Genomic DNA, 19,227 nt, shown 5'->3' with positions numbered 1-19,227 from the left:
CTTGCTGGACCCCTTCTCTAGGGATCAGAGCCTCGCTGCCAGCATTGATCCTTGGCATCTCTGCCAATGAGGGCACTGCCAATTAGTGCCAACGGCAGTGACGAAGAGACCTGCTCAGTAGGAGCAAGGCTGAGGATTTGTCTGTTCTGGGGATTTGCCTCAGTCCAGTTCCTAGCGAGCAGGCCTCTTCGTCACTGCCGTTGGCACTAATTAGCAGTGGCCAGACCCAGGTGCAAACCCCCACTGTCGACAGGCAAAGCTGCAACAAGTTGCGCTTTGCACCAATTCAGCTTCCTCCAGTTGCAAATATGAGTAACTTCCATCAGTGCAAATAGCCACCTCACCTCTTTACACTAGTGCCCCTACACCAAGGTAGGAAATACCCAGTGCACACGAGACCCACCAAACTCATTGCCCGCACACCCTAGCTGTTAGCTGGTAAGAGGCAAAAGGCTCTATGGTTAGCCCATTGCCCCGAGCCATCCAGTCCCTCCACACATTCTCCGAGCACATCAGTGCATCATCACTAGATAGAAGTACAAAGTGAGCTGCCACTCATTTCAAACAACAGCCGCGGGATAGTTAGAATGATCTACAGTTTGCACATAGGAGCTTTGGGTTCGTTAACTAAACTCATGCAAATGGAGTTAGCTCCAAGCAAATGTGTGGCTCGGATAACTATTTTTTTCTCTAAGTGCTTTCCACAGCGATTATTTTGATTAGTAACTGTCTCTCCCTCACCTCTTCCCAGTCCCCTGCCTGCCCCGGCTCTGCATTTCAGGGCCTGATCCCCCTCCCACCGACACCACACTGACTCTAGTGTGTTCTGTGGATTCTAATCCACACGGGAGGAAGCACGAGGAGAATCAGGCCCTGGGCTCCTTCTTCGGACTGCATCTAGAAGCGAGACAAAGGGGCAGGATTCCTTCCCTCCCTTACACTGGTATAGCCCCCACCAAAGCCAGCGGAGCGTTACACCAGCGCTGGTGACATCAGAATCAAGCCCCGAGTCTCTGGCAGCAGAATGCCTCATTGTAATAAGCAGGGCTCAACGCTAATGAGAAAAATCAGCCCAGTGGGGAAGCAGCAGGCTGCGTCTTGTGGAGAAGAGGTTCCTTCAGGACAAAGGGAAGCGTTTAATTAATACATGGAGATTTTATGCTGTGCAGAGGTGGTGCTGGGAGCTGGGGTTTGCTATTAAAATGGAAAGGAAAAAAAGCCGCCCCTTTTCCAGCTCTCAGAGACATTTGCATTTGTGAGACAGAATGGCGTGTTACCCAACACACCAGCAACTCATGAACAGGAGAGGGATTCACAGCCTCTAGGCCGGGACATGGCTCCCTCTGGCTCTGCATGCTGAGCAGTTTTGGCCTTTCGACGGGCTGGGCTTCACTGCCATCGGGATAATAGTGGCACGGTGCGCAATGGATTCCAAATCCACTGATAGCCCCGCTGGCTTCAATGGGAGCGGGAGGAGAATCTTGGTCATCACAGAATCAGAAGTGTAGGACTGGAAGGAACCTCAAGAGGCCATCTAGTCCTGATCCCTGCACTCAAGGCAGGACTATGTAATAGTCCTGGCAGGTGTTTGGAGAAACTGTTCTTAAAAACCTCCAAAGACAGATTCCACAACCTCCCTAGGCAATTTGTTCCAGTGCTCAGCTACATTCCGGACTTTCTGCAATTTTGTCCACCTCTTTCCTGAAATGTGGCGCCCAGAACTGGACACAATACTCCACAATCACAATAAATCAATGCAATAATCTGCACTCATATTGTACAGTTTAGCCAATCTGCTTTACAAAGCTGGGGCGGTGTCCATCTCCCAACAGGGAAACTGAGGTCCAGGCTAGGCAAGCAACCTGCCCAATATCCTACACACAACCCAGGAGTCCTGGCTCGCAACTCTACCGGACTGCACCACTGCCCACTGTAGCGGGCTGTGCTGCTGTGGGATGTGTGCTTCATGGAATTTCCCACATGGAGTTCAGAGAGAAGTTTCTTAGCCTTGACTAGTTTCACACACCACTTAGCAAATTAGAACCACCAGCGTCCCACCCCAGGCACTAATCCCAGGCTGTTTTACAAACACTCCTGTCATTTCCTCCTTCCCACCTCGCTTATTATTCCCCTGCATCTGAATAATTTGTTGACATTTCCCTCCCCTTCCCTTAGACAGTATCTGTGACCACAGCTACATCAGCCCAGTTTGCCATTACATCAGCTCGCCCATGCTAAGCCGGGCTGTGCCTGCTCTGTATTTGGAAGGGAGGCCTGCAGGGAAAACACAGCAATTCGCTGCAATGCTCTTCCCAACGCCCCAGCATGGTACCAAGAGGGACCAAGTTCTGGTGCTTATGGCAGAGTTATCAGTCCCACCCACTCTGTATCTGCAATGGGGCAACCTAAATTGATCCTGTAGCTTCACCTGGCTTCAGCGTTCTCCTTCACTTCCCATCTTCAGTGACTGCGTGGCATTCCTGGGCAGTGCTGCCTTCTGCCCCAGAGGTAACTGCATCTCAGCTGTTGGTGAGACCATCCCGTATTGCAGTTCCTATTTTGCGTTTATCTAGCTCCTTCCCTGCAGGAAGGCCTGTCCCTGTCGAGCGCTGAGCGCTCCCAACTCCTACCACTGTCCACGGTGCTCAACAAACAGGGCTCAACATCTCCCCGGGTTGGGCCAGAAACAACCAGAGGCCCACCACAGCCGAGACTATCTTCTCAAAGAGGCTGCTCTTTGGGATCCCCGAACTCCTCGATCATGGGCTCCTAGACCTAGAACCTCAAAGGTATTTAGGCTCCTAATTTCCCTTGAAACCAATAGAAGTTAGAGGCCTAAATACATTTGAGTATCTGGGCCCTACTTCCTAAATCATGGTGGGAGCCTGCTGCAGGGTGTGATCAGACAGGCCATAGCTGCTGCCATTTGTGTTTAGCTAGGGGGATGTAACTAATTAGCTCCGGGGCTGCTAGCTGCAGAGTAAATATCTCCCCCCCTTTCATCTGTACCAGGTGGCAGTCTGAGATCAGAGGGGACGGTGACTTACAGCTGGCAGGACAGCACTTCAAAAGGGGCCACCAATTTCACTGCTCAATGGCAAATGCAAACAGACGGGAATGGTTTTCTCCCACGGCCTCTGCAACAACTTTCCAGAGAAGGCTCAAGCCACAGCATTCAGATCTGGATCACAGGCGCCGTGATCAAGCTCTGATTTATCACCTAAAAAGAATGGCTCAGGCCTAGGAAACTCCTTCAGACCCTCTGCAGTGCTAAGTAGTCAGGGTATTACTGAGCAGGGCTGGATCTCACATGGTGACAGCTCAGCATAGCCCATTACCTAGACTCTGAGCCAGCCACCCCACTCCCTCTCATGTCTATGCAGCTACAATGGAACGGGATATTCTGTATGTCCCCTGCCGGTATCCCTTGTTTCAACTACCTTCCTTCTCTGCAGAGACGCACTGGATGAGGGCTTCTGGTATTAGAAATACCTCATTAGAGAATTCCAGATGTGATGACCCAAAAAGCCACTAGGTGTCCTCAAAGCGGCACAATAAAGCAACCCAAGACAGTCCTGCTCCTTTGCCAGGCTCAAAGATTAACCAGGCAACTCGCTGGAGTGGCAGGGAACTCAGTCCTGGCGACTGGGTGGGTTTGCTAGGCCTCTCTGCCCCCTGGATTTCTGCATGTTCCATTGCTGCACTTTGGGCTATCGACTGCCTTTGGGCTTCAGGATGCAACCCACAACCAACTACCCCAACCAGCTCGAAAGCCCACATGGCACGTGACAGACCAGAGCAAAAGGCATCATGGTGCTGGCCCATCCACTGAAGTCTTGAGTCACCCTGGAGACACTCTTCTATCTGGCCCAGATTTCCCCAGCCCTGGCAGGGAGCCTTCATTCCTGCCTCCCAACAAGAGTGTTCTCTTTCTCCCTCTCCTGACTCCTTGATCTTTGAGGCAGAGTCAGCCAGCTGCAATCAGCCCAGACCTCTGCTACCATCTGTTGCATTGCCTCTGACTCACTGGCACTGCTTGATCTAGGCCAGGGGTGGCCAAACTTTCTGGCCCGAGGGCCACACTGGGGAATAGAAATTGTATGATGGGCCATGAATGCTCACAAAATTGGGGTTAGGGTGTGGGCTCTGGGGTGAGGCTGGGGATGAGAGGTTTGGGGTGCAGAAGGGTGCTCCGGGCTGGGATTGAGGGGTTTGGAGAGTGGGATGGGGATAGGGGCTGGGGCAGGGGGAGAGGCTCAAGGGGTGCAGGCTCCGAGTGGTGCTTACCTCAAGCAGCTCCCGGAAGCAGTGGCATGTCTCTTCTCCAGCTCCTATGCGGAGAGGCGGCCAGGTGGCTCTGCACACTGCCCCATCCACAGGCAGCTGCCCTGCAGCTCCCATCGGTGCAGCCCCCGACTCAGCGCCCCAGCCAGAGTGCTGGAGCAGGGCCGAGCTGTGTGGTGCGGCTTGCAGGCTGGATCAAAACAGCTCGCAGGCCAGATGTGGCCTGCAGGCCGTAGTTTGCCTGCCCCTGATCTAGGCCCTATCCTGAATGTAGGGCCTGGATCCAAGTGAGGAGTATTAAATTGGGCATTTGGGGAAAGACTAGGGAAACGTTTGCAGCATGTCCGACAGGCTGATCCCCCGATTACAATGAATCCACGTCTAGGCTTTGCATTATGGAGCTGGGGAGGATCCCAGGGGTTATTTTGCTGAGCCAGGCCCCACAGAGTTACATCACCATGACAGCACGGAGTGCCCACCTCCTAGTGAGCAGGGAGTGTGGCCAGAGAGAATCTGCACAGCTGGGACTCATCTGCAGCAAATACTTCCCCCAGGAGCTGCAGCATCTGGCTTAGGGAGATGAAACTGGATTATTGATGCTGACTCACAAAATGCCAACATCTCATTGTGATGGGCCCACTTCTCCCTGCAGAAAGCACAGCCACTGAGATCCGGTCACATCACCCTCCCACTTTACACAGGTGCGAACAACTGCAAGGCAGCAGCCGCTGGATTTTACACCCTCTTTCTCCCTTCCCTGCCTAAGTGCCCTCTGGTGTTCCCAGCAATGTTCTGCATCCCCTCACTCTGCTCTGAGCTGCTAGCATCAGACGCTGCCTGGCAGCTGGTGTGCTGGGTAAGAGGAAAGTATATTTTGTGCAACAGTTTAAAAAGGATTTTTTTTCCAGTTTGTTTGAAATTCTGTGATTTTATTTTTTACAAAAATATGTAAATGAGATATTTAAAGTTGTTCAAAAATTACAATGTTGTAACAACAAAAATTTCCCCGCTGTCACTGGGCCACACACTGGGAACTTCACAGCAACTGCAAGGATAGAATTTAGGTGCTCATGGCTTAGAGCTCAAGTCCCTGCCATTTGGGAATTCCCATTATCTGCTACCAGTATAGGGCCTATGACACACAGCTGAGCAGTTCCGACTCTATCCAGGAGAGGGCAGTGATGCACAGCCGCACAGTACATGACACTATCCAGTAGGGAACAGTCCTGCACTGGGCTGAGAAGGGGCTGGACAAGATATGCTCGCTCTTGGAGCTCTTTTCGATCCCTAGGTTATAGCAGGTCCTTGGTGTAGTTACCTTGAGAGGGCAGAGGTCCTGTGTCTCACGCAGCGTCTGCTATGGGAAGACGGGCGGCCGATCAGGAATGGCTCGGTTATCACTGGTTACAATCGGCTGCGGCTGCTGCGGCGTTGGGCTGGCTCTCTCCCTGGTCCCTGCAGTTTTGTGGGAGCGTAATCTGGTTATGACCCCGCTGCCAGGCGTCTTCCCTCAGAGAAGCACTGTGAATGGGCCTGCTGCCCAAGAGACAGCTAAGCCAGGCGGTCCTGAGCTGGGTGCACTGGGCTTGGCGTGCCAGGAGCTTTGCAAGCACCTGTGTTTCTGCTCCTCTGGCCGATTGCGGCTACCTTTATGGATTGTTTCAAAGTGCTAAAAACTACCTCAGGGCCCCATTTCCCTGGACTTTCCTGGCCCTACGGTGGCACCAGTACCCCAACCACCCCACCCTGCCGTGGCAACAATAACCCATCCATCCCCAGCCCTGTGGTGGCACAAATTCCTCAGGGGCCTTGTCCCCAGCCCCGCTCATCCGTTGCCTGGCCCCTTAGCATCTCCAGTCACTGCTACTCGGAACACACTAACAGTCGCCCTGCACTCCCATCAGGCCTTTCATCCCAGGATCCCAAAGTAGCTACAAGTCCAAGCAGCAGAAGGCCAGGGAAATGGGGCCCCAGTAGCAGCAAGGCTGTAACACCCTTCCATACCCACGGCTAGAGTCACCCAGCCGAGCCCTATCCATAAACGGCTGAGAAAACTGTGCTCAACTTCCCCTGTTGCAGACAGGCCCAGTGATTGCTCTGTGCTGGTATGAGTCATGTTTAAACGTGACTTAGCGTGAGCCGCATGGATATGGATTTCCTTCTGAGAACCGTGCAGGCCGGCCACGGGAGAAGCACAAGGATGGTTTTAGAACATGATGACGGCACAGATGGCAGGAGAAAACGAACCCCCCTTCCTTGTTCTGATCAGGGAAGCTCTCCCTGCTAGCAGCCGCCTTGTCCCATGGCTCTGCCCAGTGCAGCATGGCCAGGAGATTAGCCTGGGCAGCTATATCGGCCTGCCAAGGGAGAGCCTGGCTTTGTTCTCATTGACCGAGCCTGTCACCGGAGCGCTTGCCCCATCACAAATCACGTTTACAACCAATGGGCTCTTTCAAAGGCAGGAAGCATGGAAGGATCTTAGGTGGTTTACACTTGTGATTGGCTCTGGCTAAGCTGCCATGCAGCTTCCTCCCCTCCCGTCCTGCAGCTACACCCTGGCTTGTTCTGCACAGGATGGGAAGGGATTGTCACTGGTAAATCCCATTTTCCTCTAAGGCAAATGACTTTATTCAGAAATGTACACAAAAAGCCAGTTAAGCTGGTGGCTGCAGCAGTGTTAAGGCTGCCCTAGTGCAGGGCCTTCGATGTCAGTCTGTACACTTGCTAGCGACAATAAGAATTTCCCAGGCTGGCTCCCCCTCTCTTTAGTCCACGCCCCAGCTTTGCAGCTCCCCAGTTTGATCCCTCCACAGCAGGGAGGGAGCTACAGAATCTCTCACTGCAGAGAGATTTGCTCAGTGAATACAGGTTTTAATTGTGCTGCTGCTAGGAGCAGGAATCGCAACCCATCCATCAAAGAGCATTTGGCCACAAACCACAGATACAAATTTAATCAAAACCAAGGAAGAGGAAGTGACCGCTGTGGCATTCTGGCTTCGCTGTGGGACGCGTGTATGAAGAGGTGGGTCCAAAGCCATCCCCTAAACTCTCGGGGTGTTGGAAATCCAAAGCGAGCTCGGGGTCCAGGTTTTGAAAATGGTCCTTTATCTGTGAAGTGAGCCAAAAAATAATAATCGTGGATCTGAACACCCCAGAGCATCATGGGCATTAAAATCCTGACCTGGAACTGGATCTGAATGTTGCAGCTCGGCCCCATCTCTGTGCCAGAACAAGTGAAGGCAGGTCTGCCTGTTCTATGCTAAAAGCAGAGTCATCCGTCTGCTTCAAACGGTCCTCAATCTAGCCCCCGTGCCTCCATCTGTCAGAGCACGCCCAGGAGTGCTGACAACGCTTGGCTTCAGCTCTGGGCACAAGCAACGGGCAAGTTAATGGGAAATGAAGTTGCTGTCAATCCAGGCATTGGACTGGCTCCTCTCTGGCTGATGGTGCTCACCATCCATTCTAGCTTATATGATTAGGAAGTTCCCCTGTAGCTCGCCGAGGGATTCTGTGCAGGGAGGGATGTCTTGCACCCTGGGTGCTTGGCAAGCGTAATGTCACATCAGAACAGGAAGGCTGGTTCCATCCAAACAATGGAGTCAGAGGGGTTTCTTTAACCAGCGTGTCTGGCTACACAGGGTTTTCATGTGAGTGCTGCAGCTCTGAGCCATGGTTAGAGAAGCACAGTAGAGTATGAGCACATAGCCCCTGCATACCCTGATCTAAAGCGTCCTTTCCCAATGGCAGGGGACACAATGTTCCGGCTCCATGGGGCGCTCTTCTCAGCCAAGCTCCTTCTTGGACCTTTGCAGGTGGTCAGAGTGAATTCCTCCCCCCCCCGCCCACCCACCAAAGTGCTCCTCCTGGACTGGTCGTCTCCCGCACTGCGGTACAAGGCTGGTGCATTCTTCAGCAATTTGGGGCTGGTGTAGGACCAAGGGCTGTGGGGTCTTGGATGAGGGTGGAGATGAAGGGGTGATGCCCGTGGGTACCGAGGCTGGCTAACAGACGATCAGGAGCCCCTGCTGGCCAACAGCTTCAGAGGTGTGTGCACACGAGGGTGGGGTGCTGCCGGGACGTCCTGTGAAGGCAGCTACAGAGGTGCAGCAGGAGAGAGCAGGGTGCAGACTACGCAAGGCTAATCCAGACAGCATCACCGCCACTGCTGCTTTCCCAGGACCTCAGAGCGGGACCCTCCAGGGGGTGGGGATTGGGAAGGGGCTGGCTAGGAGTCAGAGATGCACAGCGCCTCCACTGCGTCACTCAAGCCCTGGTTCACTCCGCCAACGGCCAGCAGGCAGTTCTTCACCACGATGCTGGAGCAGGTGCAGCGGGGGGTCGGCATGGGCGGCAGGCTCTCCCATTTGTTCTTCCCTGGGTGGAAGGCTTCAGCTGACTCCAGGACCGTTGGCTGGTTCCCTGAAAGAGCCAAAGTAGGGTGGAGGGGCGGGGGGGGGGGGGGGTAAGAGAGCAAAAGTGTGGTGGAGTCAGGATAAATATATAAAAATAATGGGGGGGGGAATCAGATTTGAGCAGAAAAGAAATCACCACTTTGGGGCAATGATCCAAAAGCAGAAATGGCCTCATTTTGTCATCTCTTTTCCCCCTTTCCCATGAGGATGCCTAGGAGGTCTTCTCTGCTACATATACTGAGGCCCAAAGAACAAAGATGTCTCTGGGTGGTCATGCATAACCCAAGGGGATACCTGCCAGCTTCTGCTCACATTCCTGCTTCCAGTCTTGCTCACTCTGTTTTGTGTTTATCATACAAATAAAAACACCACCTAGCTTTTACATAGTGCTTTTCAGCCATGTATCTCAAAGCACTTTACAAAGCAGGTCAGTATCCTTAGCCCCACTGGGGGAAACTGAGGTACAGGAAGGGAAGCAATGAGAACTTGCATTGAATAATTTCTTTCTTTCCACATATTGCAGGACACAGAAACCAAAGCCAGCTGCAAGCTGCAGCTTGTAGTGACTGGTCTGCCCCCTGCTGTCCAAAATGGGTGATGACCTCTAGTCTCTGCAGCTGCGCCCAGCAGCCTTGCACAATGGCAGTTGTGCCACGCTGGCTCCTCAGGACCCACAATGCCCTTCCTGGCCTGCGATGGAATTGCCGGTTTGCACTCTTGTTAGGGCTGCAGCCAGCAGCTAGAAGGTACCATGCAGTGAACCCCCTGCACCATCCCTCACAACTACCCAGGAAGGAACAACTACCACGAAGGATGGCTCCCAAACACCCAGCACCCAAACACCCAGCAGCAACCATATGAATTTGGGGGGGGGGGGCAGGGCAAGAACTCTTTCACGGGCATCTCCTAATGGGAGTGGAAGCTCGCAGCTAACGCATTACCCAGAACTCAGGGGAGGGATGGGAAAGAGAGATTTGTACCTCACAAGCATCGTATGAGACAGAAGACGATTTCAGCCTCGATTTTCATAAGTGACTAGTGATTTCAGATGGCTCCATTTTTGGGTGCCCCACTTAAGATATTGGAAAGAGGCTTCATTTTCAGAAGGCAGGTACTCAACAGAAAAATTATGCCGCTTCCGGGGTCCCTTGCTGGGCAGCCAAAAATGCAGCCACCCAAAATCAACAGGGACCTGTGAGAGTTTTGCCCAATTCAGGGTGAGATTTCCCAAAGTGCCTGAACAACACAGGAGACTAATGGGGAGATTTTCATAGCTTCGCATGGCAGTTAGACACCTAACTCCCACTGAAAGTCAACGTGCCTTTGAAAATCTCCCTAAGGCTCTCTGAAACTTAATGGGATTTGGGCTCTGAAGTGCTTAAGTGAGTTTTGAAAATGGGGCTTAGGCTCCTCAGTCACTTCAGTGCTTTTGAAAATGTTACTCTTCGCCTCCAGTTGTTCCTCACCTAGCCCCCCGGCCACGATGACCCTTCCTTTCAAGTAGCCAGCGACAAAGTCCGCTCGCCTTTTCTTTAGGAAGGAGGAGCGTTCCATCTTCATCCAGCCACCTGAGAAGAGAAAGGACAGATAGATGATCCATGCTAAACTCAGCAGTTCACCGCTCTCCTGGTGAAACTCAGTGGTTTGTTGGGGAGTTTCGCTCAGAAGCTTTGGTTCTGTTCGAATCCCAGACACAAACTCAGTCAAAAGTCACTGTGGGGGAGGGGGGGTACTAACCTCACACAGGGTGAAGTTAGAGATAGACCTGAGCCAAAATCCCAGCTCCCTGAAGGGCCAGGCATTGGATGTTTGAAATCTGAGCTCAGAAAAGGATACCGATTTTTCAAAAGGCCCTTGTCCTATCTTTCCAACAGGCTGAACCGAACCCTGGATCCAAACTGGGCTGCTAGAAAAATCTGGATTCAGATTTTACATCCTGTGCCCATCTCCAGAAAGTTGGCATAAACATCCCCTCCCTCGCCAAGCAAAACACCTGCATTTCACACTAGCCAGACACACCAGCAAGCCAGGGGAAACCAAGGCCCTGCTTGGTGTTTCCTTACTGAAGGGAGAACAGCTGAGAATCCATGTGCTCCATGCAGTTCTTACCTGTATGCAAACAGGTGCGGCACAACTAAACCAAACCCTGCTGGCCTCTCCACCTCCATAAAGCCTGTTTGCCTGGCATTGCCCTGGCTTGTGTAAGCCTATGTCACAGCTGACCAGGGTCTCTCAGGGCAGTGTCCAGGAGAGAGTTTGGTGTTGGAGCCAGCTGCCTGGACAATGGGTTTGCCACCTGCAGGCTGCATGGCTAGTTTGCTTTTTTTACTATTGATGACATTCCTTCTGCAGAGCTGGGTGCAAGCGATCCACAGTCAATCCTGCGGGAGGCAGTGTGCCTCAACTCTCAACAAAGCCGATGGGAGCTGCAGATCCCTCTCAGCCCACCTAGGTCTAGCTCTCTCTCTTTAGGCCTTTGCTGACTTAGAAGATACTGCCCTTCACATCACACACACTCCTCACCTGCAAGCATTGAACCTGATGGACACCCACCTTGCTCAATGTCAAACACATCCACAGTCTTCATGAACTTGGGCTGCCGGTACAGCCTGCCCTGCCGCAGCCCCCCGAGACTGAAGAGGCTGTTCTCCGTGGGCACGAAGCTGGAGAAGGCCCTTTTGCTGGGGATGCTGGGGAACTTGGTCCACGACCTGGTCTCTGTGTCGAAGACCTCGAAGGCATTGATGGCGTATTTGGACTGCCTCCCACCTGTGACAGACATGGGGACAGCAGCATACCAGGGCAGGGTCAGTTTGTCAGTTTGCTGCTTCCAGGCTCCGGGAGAAGCCTGGGCTAACTGGGAGTAACTTACCTGGCAGCTGAAATGCGTGAGGTGGGTTCCAGGCAATACAGAACCATATGAAGGAACTTAAGTAACCAACTTATAATTATTATTACCCTTATCCATCCTCCCTCCCTCTGCTTTCATCCGCCACACTCGCTGGATGCATCTTAGTCTTAAATTAGATGGTAAGCAAGGCTGGTCAGAAAGTTTCCATCCAAACGGTTTTTCAATGGAAAATTGGGTTTTTAACTAAATGAAAAATATCAGGAAAAGTATCAGCTTTCTGTGGAAATTTTCAGTTTCTTTCATCAAAAAACCCAAACACTCAAAACCCAAAATATTTGTAATCTGAAATGTTGCTGCAGTGCCTCATGGGAGTTGTAGTTCAGGTGCCTCATGCTCCCATTCTCCTCTATAGGCTAAGCTCCCTGGTTGGACTACGTCTCCCATGATGCAGCACAGCCAGGGACTCCCATGATGCTCTGCCTCCTCTAACAGAGGGGAAACTGTGGTACATCATGGGACATGGGGTCTGACCAGAGAGACCAGCTTATAGCACAGAAAAGGCAAGAAATCCCATTTTCTGACCATTTTCTCTAACTGGAAGGTCTTTGGGGGCAGGGACTCTCTCTTCCTCAGTGTGTACACAGCACCTAGCACAATGGACCCCTGCTCCTAAGAGGGACCTTTGGGTGCTACAGTAATACAAAATAACAATGGTAATAAGCCCAGTTACTAATGGAGTTGACCATCTATCCCAGCTGTTGGCAGGGGTTGACTGGGCCATAGAGATTAAACTCTCCTCTTGCCGTGGCGTGGGATCCCTTCAGGTCAGGGACGAGGCGCAGTGAATGGGGGGAGCTTGTCTGTGCCAGCCCTGTAGATAGACAGAGACCATCAGCCTCCAAAGCTGTCAGTACAGCACATTTCACCAGCACTTATCCTCACTTGGCAACCTTTAAAATCAATAAGTAAACGGATCACTCGGTTCCCTGAACAAGGTTAAAAATGTGATTTGATGTGTGGCGCGCTCCTTGCCGCACAGCCATCGTGGAGCCCAGCTGCTCTAGGATGACAGCACATGGAAATGTCACTGCCACGAAGCCAGGGGATGCAGGGGAAGGTCAGCGCTGGGGGAAAGAGTCGATGACAGGAAGTGGGAAGACAACATATGAGGCTTTCGGGGGGGGGGGCAGCGGTGGGATAGGGCCGGGGGGCTGAGGTACAAAAGCCAGTGGCTGGGATTTTCAGAACAGCTTAATAATTAATTATTTTCATGGTGGAAGCACCTAGGAACCCCGGGCAGGGGGTTATGCTAGATGCTGTACAAACACAGACCAGAGAAATGGTCCCTGCCCCGAGGAGCTTACAATCCAAAGTATAAGACAAGAGACAACGGGTGGATACGACAGAGATCGGGAAGCACTAGGAAACCATGGCACATTACCCTCAGCTGATCGACAGTGTTCTCAACCACACCAGCTACCTAACTGCTAAGGAAGATGGTACCCAACTTCCATTCAAAATCATCGTAACTGTTAATATTATGGTGCTTGTTGCTGCTGGAAACAGAACACTGGACTACATGGAAGACTGGGGTGATCTACTGCGTCCCTCCTCCTTGACGGACTCTGAATTTAGCATTCCCTTGTAGGGACAAGAACCCAAACGTGACAGCACTGAGCTAGTGCAAAAGGACTGGAAAATTAAACGGACTATGGACAGTAAGCGGAAACAATTGACCTAAAGCTACATCTACATGGGAGCTGGGAGGTGCGATCCCCAGCTCATGTAGGTTTGTTCAAGCTGGCATGCTAAAAACAGCACTGTCGCCAGGGTAGCACGGGTGGTGGTTTGGGCTAGGCGCCAGAGCATGTACCCACTCGGAGCCCCGGGTACGTACTAGGGCAGTAGCCCCAGCTACACAAGCGCAGGCATGTCTATGCAAGCTGGGAATTACACCTCCCAGTTCAAATGTAAATGAGGCCTAAGGAGAGTGAAGTGCAAAAAAGGAAACAAACGGTAGGAATGTATAACTAATGGTGGTTCAGCACTGCCAATTGCAACCCCTCTGAAATCATGAGTCAGGCCATCAAAAATCCTGAGAATGTGACAAAGACTTCAAGATTTTTTTTAAATAATAAATGTTGTGGTCTTTTTATTTGCCTCCTTAGTCTTTAGGATTTATGTTTACAAGCTCTTCTCTGCAATCATGTGTTCTGGAAAGGTAGTTTGTTTTTGTTTTTTTAAAAACAAAAATAAAAGCTCAGAGATTCAAATAATCACATGACTCCAGGAGCTGGGGCTTTAAGAAAAATCAGCAAATCTCTCAAGACTTATAATAAAATTACTAAAGTTGAGAACACTGGTTCATGCTTTAAAATTCTCTCCTTTGTAATAGTCTAGAAGTGCCATTAGTAACACCATGAAGGACATTTTTAAAAAAGAAATATTAAAATATTCATTTGAATTCAACAGCCTGAACCTGAAACTAAATAGAACTAGACTTTTCCCAGCTTCTATTTCATACAATGAAAACATGTCCTTTTTATGCACCATGCACTTCATGTTCCGCACTTAGAGCGACGCTGGATAGCTAGCACTGAAAGGTATTTAAATACGTGCCAGTGTAATCAAGGCTAATTCACAGTAAGATGGGTACTGCCAGCTCAGGAACTTTTGCAATTCAGACTGGGTTCAGCACTGGTGCTGCCCACAACATGGCCAAGAACTCAAAGTGATAGACTAGAACGGCCGAGGCAGCTAGTACTTAATGGCAAAAGATGCCATATTATTCTTTTTATAAATCAAATGCAAATGAATACATTTATTTCCCGTTCAGGTGCTCGGCATGTCTTTGAAGACTGGAAATGCGCGCTTGCTGAAGGGCCTTGCACACTGTGTGATCAGTAGAAGCGGGTAAACTTCAAATGCATCAAAGGTTCTTTTCTGCAGCAACCTTAAGAGAGGCAACATTACCAAGGGATTTGAGTGTAGTCAGGGCTCCTTGGTTTTGATCCAAGCTTTGCCACCGACTTGCTGTGTGATCTTAAGCAAGTAGTGCTGTACCTCTGCCTCAGTTTCCCCATATACAAGAGGAGGATAAGGATACTTACTCCCCACAAAGGGGCAATGACATCCTGACATCAGTGGGGTTTTGTTATTCAGGATCAGACCCTTATGTTTGTACAGGGCTTTGAAGACATAAACGGTCTCTGTATAGACAGAGCATTTTTATTGTTATTAAAGGCCAGGTACTTGTGCAGGTGTCTCTGGTCTGCAACTTGAGTGGGCAACTTATCTCCCTCATAACAGACCCAACCCTGAACCTGCAGGCGCCAATGGCCAAAATCCCACTGATTTCAGCAGATGCAAGAGCAGGCCTGGTATTTCTAATGGTGGCTAAACCCATGGGATGCATTAAAATCACCACTTGGGGGTGGACGGAAGCAGCTGCCAGAACCTCCTATGAGGTTTTAGGTCAGTCTGCGTCTGTTCTAGGAATTCTCTCACCGTCAGCATTCACAGGAGCACACGGATCAGAGGAGCTTTGTCCAGCAGACCCCCTACAGAAGAACAAGGAAGGAGGCAGCCAAGGCCCATCCTTACCAAGCACGTAGATCTTGGTGCCCCGCAGGAAGGAAGTGGCGGCGTACCTAGGTGTGGGCATTGTCGCGAGTGACACCCAGATGTCCTTGAGCATCTCGTAGTGCTGCATGTAGTTGTGAGGCCGCAGGTCCAGTCCCATCCCACCAGCCGCATAGACTCTGTAGTCTGCAGAGGGCAGAGAAGCAGAGGCCACAAGAGCTCAGGAATGCATCCAGATCCTAGTTATTTCCTGGGACAACGAAAAAGACACTTGCCCTCAGGGCAATCTCCAGGGTGCAAAAACGCATGCATTGCATGCATGTGAACATGCAGGTGTGTGTTTGTGCATGCCTGGGCTCATTGCACTGTCCTCTACTGGATAGAATCAGAACTGCTGAACTCTATGTCATAGCCCTTGTACTGCTAATAGGTCATGGAGATACTTTTGAGCCCCAGTTCAGTGCTCTATCCACTCCCCCGCAGGGCCTTTCTTCCTTCCATGTAAATAGCACTCTCTAGAACCTCAGAGTCATTGATCTGTTCTGAGATAGAGTATTTACATCCCTAAAAGTGAGAGGGCATATTTGCCCAGAGCACAGGTAACTTTGGGTCTAGAGTGACCATAGTCCCTTGGCACGAAGAATATTTGGGAGCCACCCTCTCAGTTTTCATGCGGTGCCCACTGTGCCATGTAAATCTTTGCAATAACTCAGACCAGTAGGTATTCTACTGTCAGGCCCATTCCAGTGCACCACGGCACTTGTCCTGGGCAGGGAAAGGGTTAATGAACCAGAAGCAGTTGCCAAAGAGGCTTTCTTCCCTTTCCTAACAATGGAATGAATATGAGTCCACCTCCTCTATCCCCCTCCCAGTGCACCTAGACAGATATTTAAGCACTACAGCAAATAAAGCACCTTTGTGCTCTGAACTGGAAAAGCAGCTTCACCCAAAGAGTGGGGTTTGTTTGATTCTCTCACCCAGCTTGCTTTTGCCATCCTGCCTGATTTATTCAGGGCCACCAAACGGTCACTGCAGACAGGGGCGTCTGCGTTTCATGGAGCCGATCCCGTGTCGATTAGCCACATTCCCAGCAACTCACAAGCCTGAATCTCAGTCTTCCGTGATGTCTACACTGCAGCTGGGAGCGAGCCCCCCAGCCCAGGCGGACAGACTCCCGCCAGCTGGGCTTAAGCTAGCCTGCTAAAAATAACCACTTGGGCATTCTGCTCAGGCTGGAGCTTGGGCTCCCTAGGTGGTCAGGTGGGCTTAAGACCCTGAGCTTGCACCAGAGCAGGAACGTCCACATTGCTATTTTTAGCATGCTAGCATGTCTTTGAAGTCTACCTGCCTGGGCTGGGAAGCTCAGTTCCAGGTGCAGTGTAGACAGACCCCTACAGGCCCAATAAAGCACACATGGTAGGGGTGAGAACTGGTGGCACAGTGGGAGCTGCAAATAAATGACTGGGGAATAGGGAAATAATGCCAGAGGGTCATGGGGGGAGGGAAAAGCCTGGTCACACAGGGGCTCTTTGCTTTCGATATAGAAATGCAGGGCTGGGAGGGATCTCCAGAGATCAGCCCTCCGCATGGAGACAGAATTAAGCCTGCTTAGACCATCCCTTCTGTGAGGGGAAATGGGGCTCATGACAGCGAGGACTAAGATCCCTGGCTGGCGCCAGATACGTGCCTGAGCTCTCACACAGCCCTGCTGGTGCCTTATGTCTTGACTTGCAGCACCCCCTGCTATTCCAGCCTTGGGGTTCCCATGTGGAGCTCAGCCAAAGCACCTCAATCCCAACCCATAGCCCCTCCTGCTCCTCAGTCTAGGTGTTCCCTGTACCCAGCTGATGCCCCACTGTCCTAGCCTGCATCACAGGGGTTAAGGTGGGGTGACTGTTTGCCTTTGGGGCTGCTTGGCCCCTGAGGGGGCAGGGTGCGAAAGGTGCTGTGGAGGAGCAGGTTGTGTTGTTTCACTCTGGCTGGATACAAGTACCTGGCTATTTCTCCCTGGAAGAGGAGATGAGGTCATAGAAACAGGTGGAGCACTCAAATTACAGCAGAATCAACACAGCACTCTCCAGCCCATACTTAGGGAAGGCGTTTGAACCGCCTCAGAGCAGGCAAAAGATGGTGAGTCCTGTGACCCAAGCCAGGACACACACAAGGCACAGAACCGATTTGTTGATAGCTGACCCCCTGTCACCCACATCTGTCCCTGGGTAACAACAAATGCAGTCCTCACCGATGGAATCCTTTACATACAGACACAGGGTGCGGGCGGGGTTTCTCCTACACAAACGCTTCTAGGCTTTTCTATTCCCAGAAATGAAATCCAAGAACCCAATGGCAGCAGCCTGGCCCACAAGAGCATCCCTACAATAATCTCCCAGTGTACCCAGAGCAGAGCACTACTGAGCATCCCTACAATAATAAACCAGTATAGGAAGCCCTTAGCAATCCCAAGCAACCCTATAACACACCAGCATATGCGCACCCCCCCACCCCCAACTTCTGAACAACCTTACACTAACAAACTAGTCTGCTCAAGGAAGACAAAATACTGTGGGAAGGATTTATGTTCCAGACTTCTCCAGCCAAATTGATCCCTGCTGTATCTGTGTTTAAGCCAGCAGACTTACAGCAGGGATGAAACCAGCTCGATAATGGTAAACATTGGGTTTTGGTTTTTTTTAAAATGCCTGGACAGTATCCTTTTTAATCCACCTAAAAATAAATGAAAACCCAACCACTTCCAAAGAAGCTGTCTGGCCATTAGGCAGAAGACGCGTTCATGATCCAGATCGCGTCAGGAAGCTAACTGACCTTCGGGCTCATTGCATAAGAACATGGCTCCCAGCTCGGGGCTTTTCATTGCATGGCAGCACATTCCAAAGGAAATTAATATTCCAGGCCTCCGCTTAGAAATTATAAACAAGACGCCTAAATAGGCAAGCCAGAGCCCTGATACAAGGATTTTCCATTTGTCCATTTAATGCCGTAGTATTATGAAAGGCAGAGGAAAGAGGAGTGTTTGGAGCTCACCAAAAGACACCTCCTTTTCTTGCACCACAGAATTTGTACCTGCATTTTGCACTCACAGTTCAGTCAGTGGTGCAAACCAGGGCCCTTGTGCCTCTAATGACAGTACCTGAAGCGGTGGGAATCAGGCAATGGGAGGCATCAATGCTCCATTCACACTTGTGCAGTTGGTTCATTTACACGGGTGCAAAAAATTTTGGGATCCGGCTGGGATATCCCTACCGATGCTGCAGAATCCCCCTATTCCATGAGTAGCCCCATAGGGTATCGCAACCTGGCCCTTTTCAGGGGCAAATTGCCACCCTCTCTCCAAGGAAGATTAGGGCATTGACTGTTGGAAATGCACCTACTGATACTCTCCCTAAACTGGCCGTGAGGTTCAGGGAGTTCACAATGGGGCCTCGGGCATAGGCGGTGGGTTACATGGGCCCGCGGTGCCCATGCTCCACCAATATTCAGAGCACGGGGGTCCAGCTCCACTGGCCCTGCCCCCTGCCCCCGGGTGCCTCCCCCAAAGTGTCCCTGCGCAGCGGCTGGCTGCTGCTCCCTGCGCTATGCTCCCTTGCCAGCCGGTGGCTGGCTTCTTTCACACCGCGCCCACCAATGCCGCTCCACCACTCCAGCTACAAGGGAGTGGGGCGGGCTGAGACGGCTGCTGTGGTCTGCGGAGGGAGGAGGCACATGTGATGTGATGGCACCTCTCCCCCCGGGCCCTGACCCTTCACCAGTCAAGCCACTAGGTGGTGGGATGCATCCTCCCCACTTGGCGCCACGGGGGAGCCGGTGGAGAGGGGCCCTAGGGACACACGCAGCGTGGTGCGGGGTGAGCGTGCTGCCGGTGGCAGGCCCACCGACAGCGATTCTGGGCCCCAGGGCAGATCAATCAATGGCCCCGAACGCGCCCCCTCCCCGCCGCCAGAGGAGCCCCAGGTCAGCTGCAGCCCTGTCCCTGGAAGACTTCTGAAAGGCTGTTGAGCTGGGGTGGGCCAGGGAAAGCTCAAGGCTTTTCCCATTTATAATGAAATCAGGAGGCAGAATGACTGCACCTGTCTACTTAGT

At 51.6% G+C, this 19,227-nt stretch overlaps 2 protein-coding genes across 6 annotated transcripts in view; both read right to left on the bottom strand.

Annotated features, from left to right (window-relative positions):
- NUAK2 (NUAK family kinase 2) overlaps window positions 1-4,418 on the bottom strand; it is a 39,301-nt gene extending 34,883 nt beyond the window's left edge. The window contains exon 1 of the mRNA XM_048826893.2: window positions 4,288-4,418. Coding sequence (XP_048682850.2) covers window positions 4,288-4,401 — 114 coding nt within the window. The 5' untranslated portion in view covers window positions 4,402-4,418. The remainder of the gene's footprint in view (window positions 1-4,287) is intronic.
- Window positions 4,419-6,888: 2,470 nt separating this feature from the next.
- The window catches only part of KLHDC8A (kelch domain containing 8A), a 29,696-nt gene continuing 17,357 nt past the window's right edge, over window positions 6,889-19,227 (bottom strand). For all 5 annotated transcript variants that reach the window (XM_048826796.2, XM_048826798.2, XM_075121884.1 and 2 more), the window contains 4 exons: window positions 15,151-15,315; window positions 11,250-11,465; window positions 10,163-10,264; window positions 6,889-8,703 (listed from right to left, as the gene is read on the bottom strand). In XM_048826796.2, the coding sequence (XP_048682753.1) occupies window positions 8,510-8,703; window positions 10,163-10,264; window positions 11,250-11,465; window positions 15,151-15,315 (677 nt within the window). In that variant the 3' untranslated portion in view covers window positions 6,889-8,509. The remainder of the gene's footprint in view (window positions 8,704-10,162; window positions 10,265-11,249; window positions 11,466-15,150; window positions 15,316-19,227) is intronic.

This window comes from Caretta caretta, chromosome 21 (assembly GCF_965140235.1).
Source record: "Caretta caretta isolate rCarCar2 chromosome 21, rCarCar1.hap1, whole genome shotgun sequence".
Classification (NCBI taxonomy): domain Eukaryota; kingdom Metazoa; phylum Chordata; order Testudines; family Cheloniidae; genus Caretta; species Caretta caretta.
The sequence above is the reverse complement of the archived record's forward strand: the minus strand, read 5'-3'. Positions and strand labels throughout refer to the sequence as shown.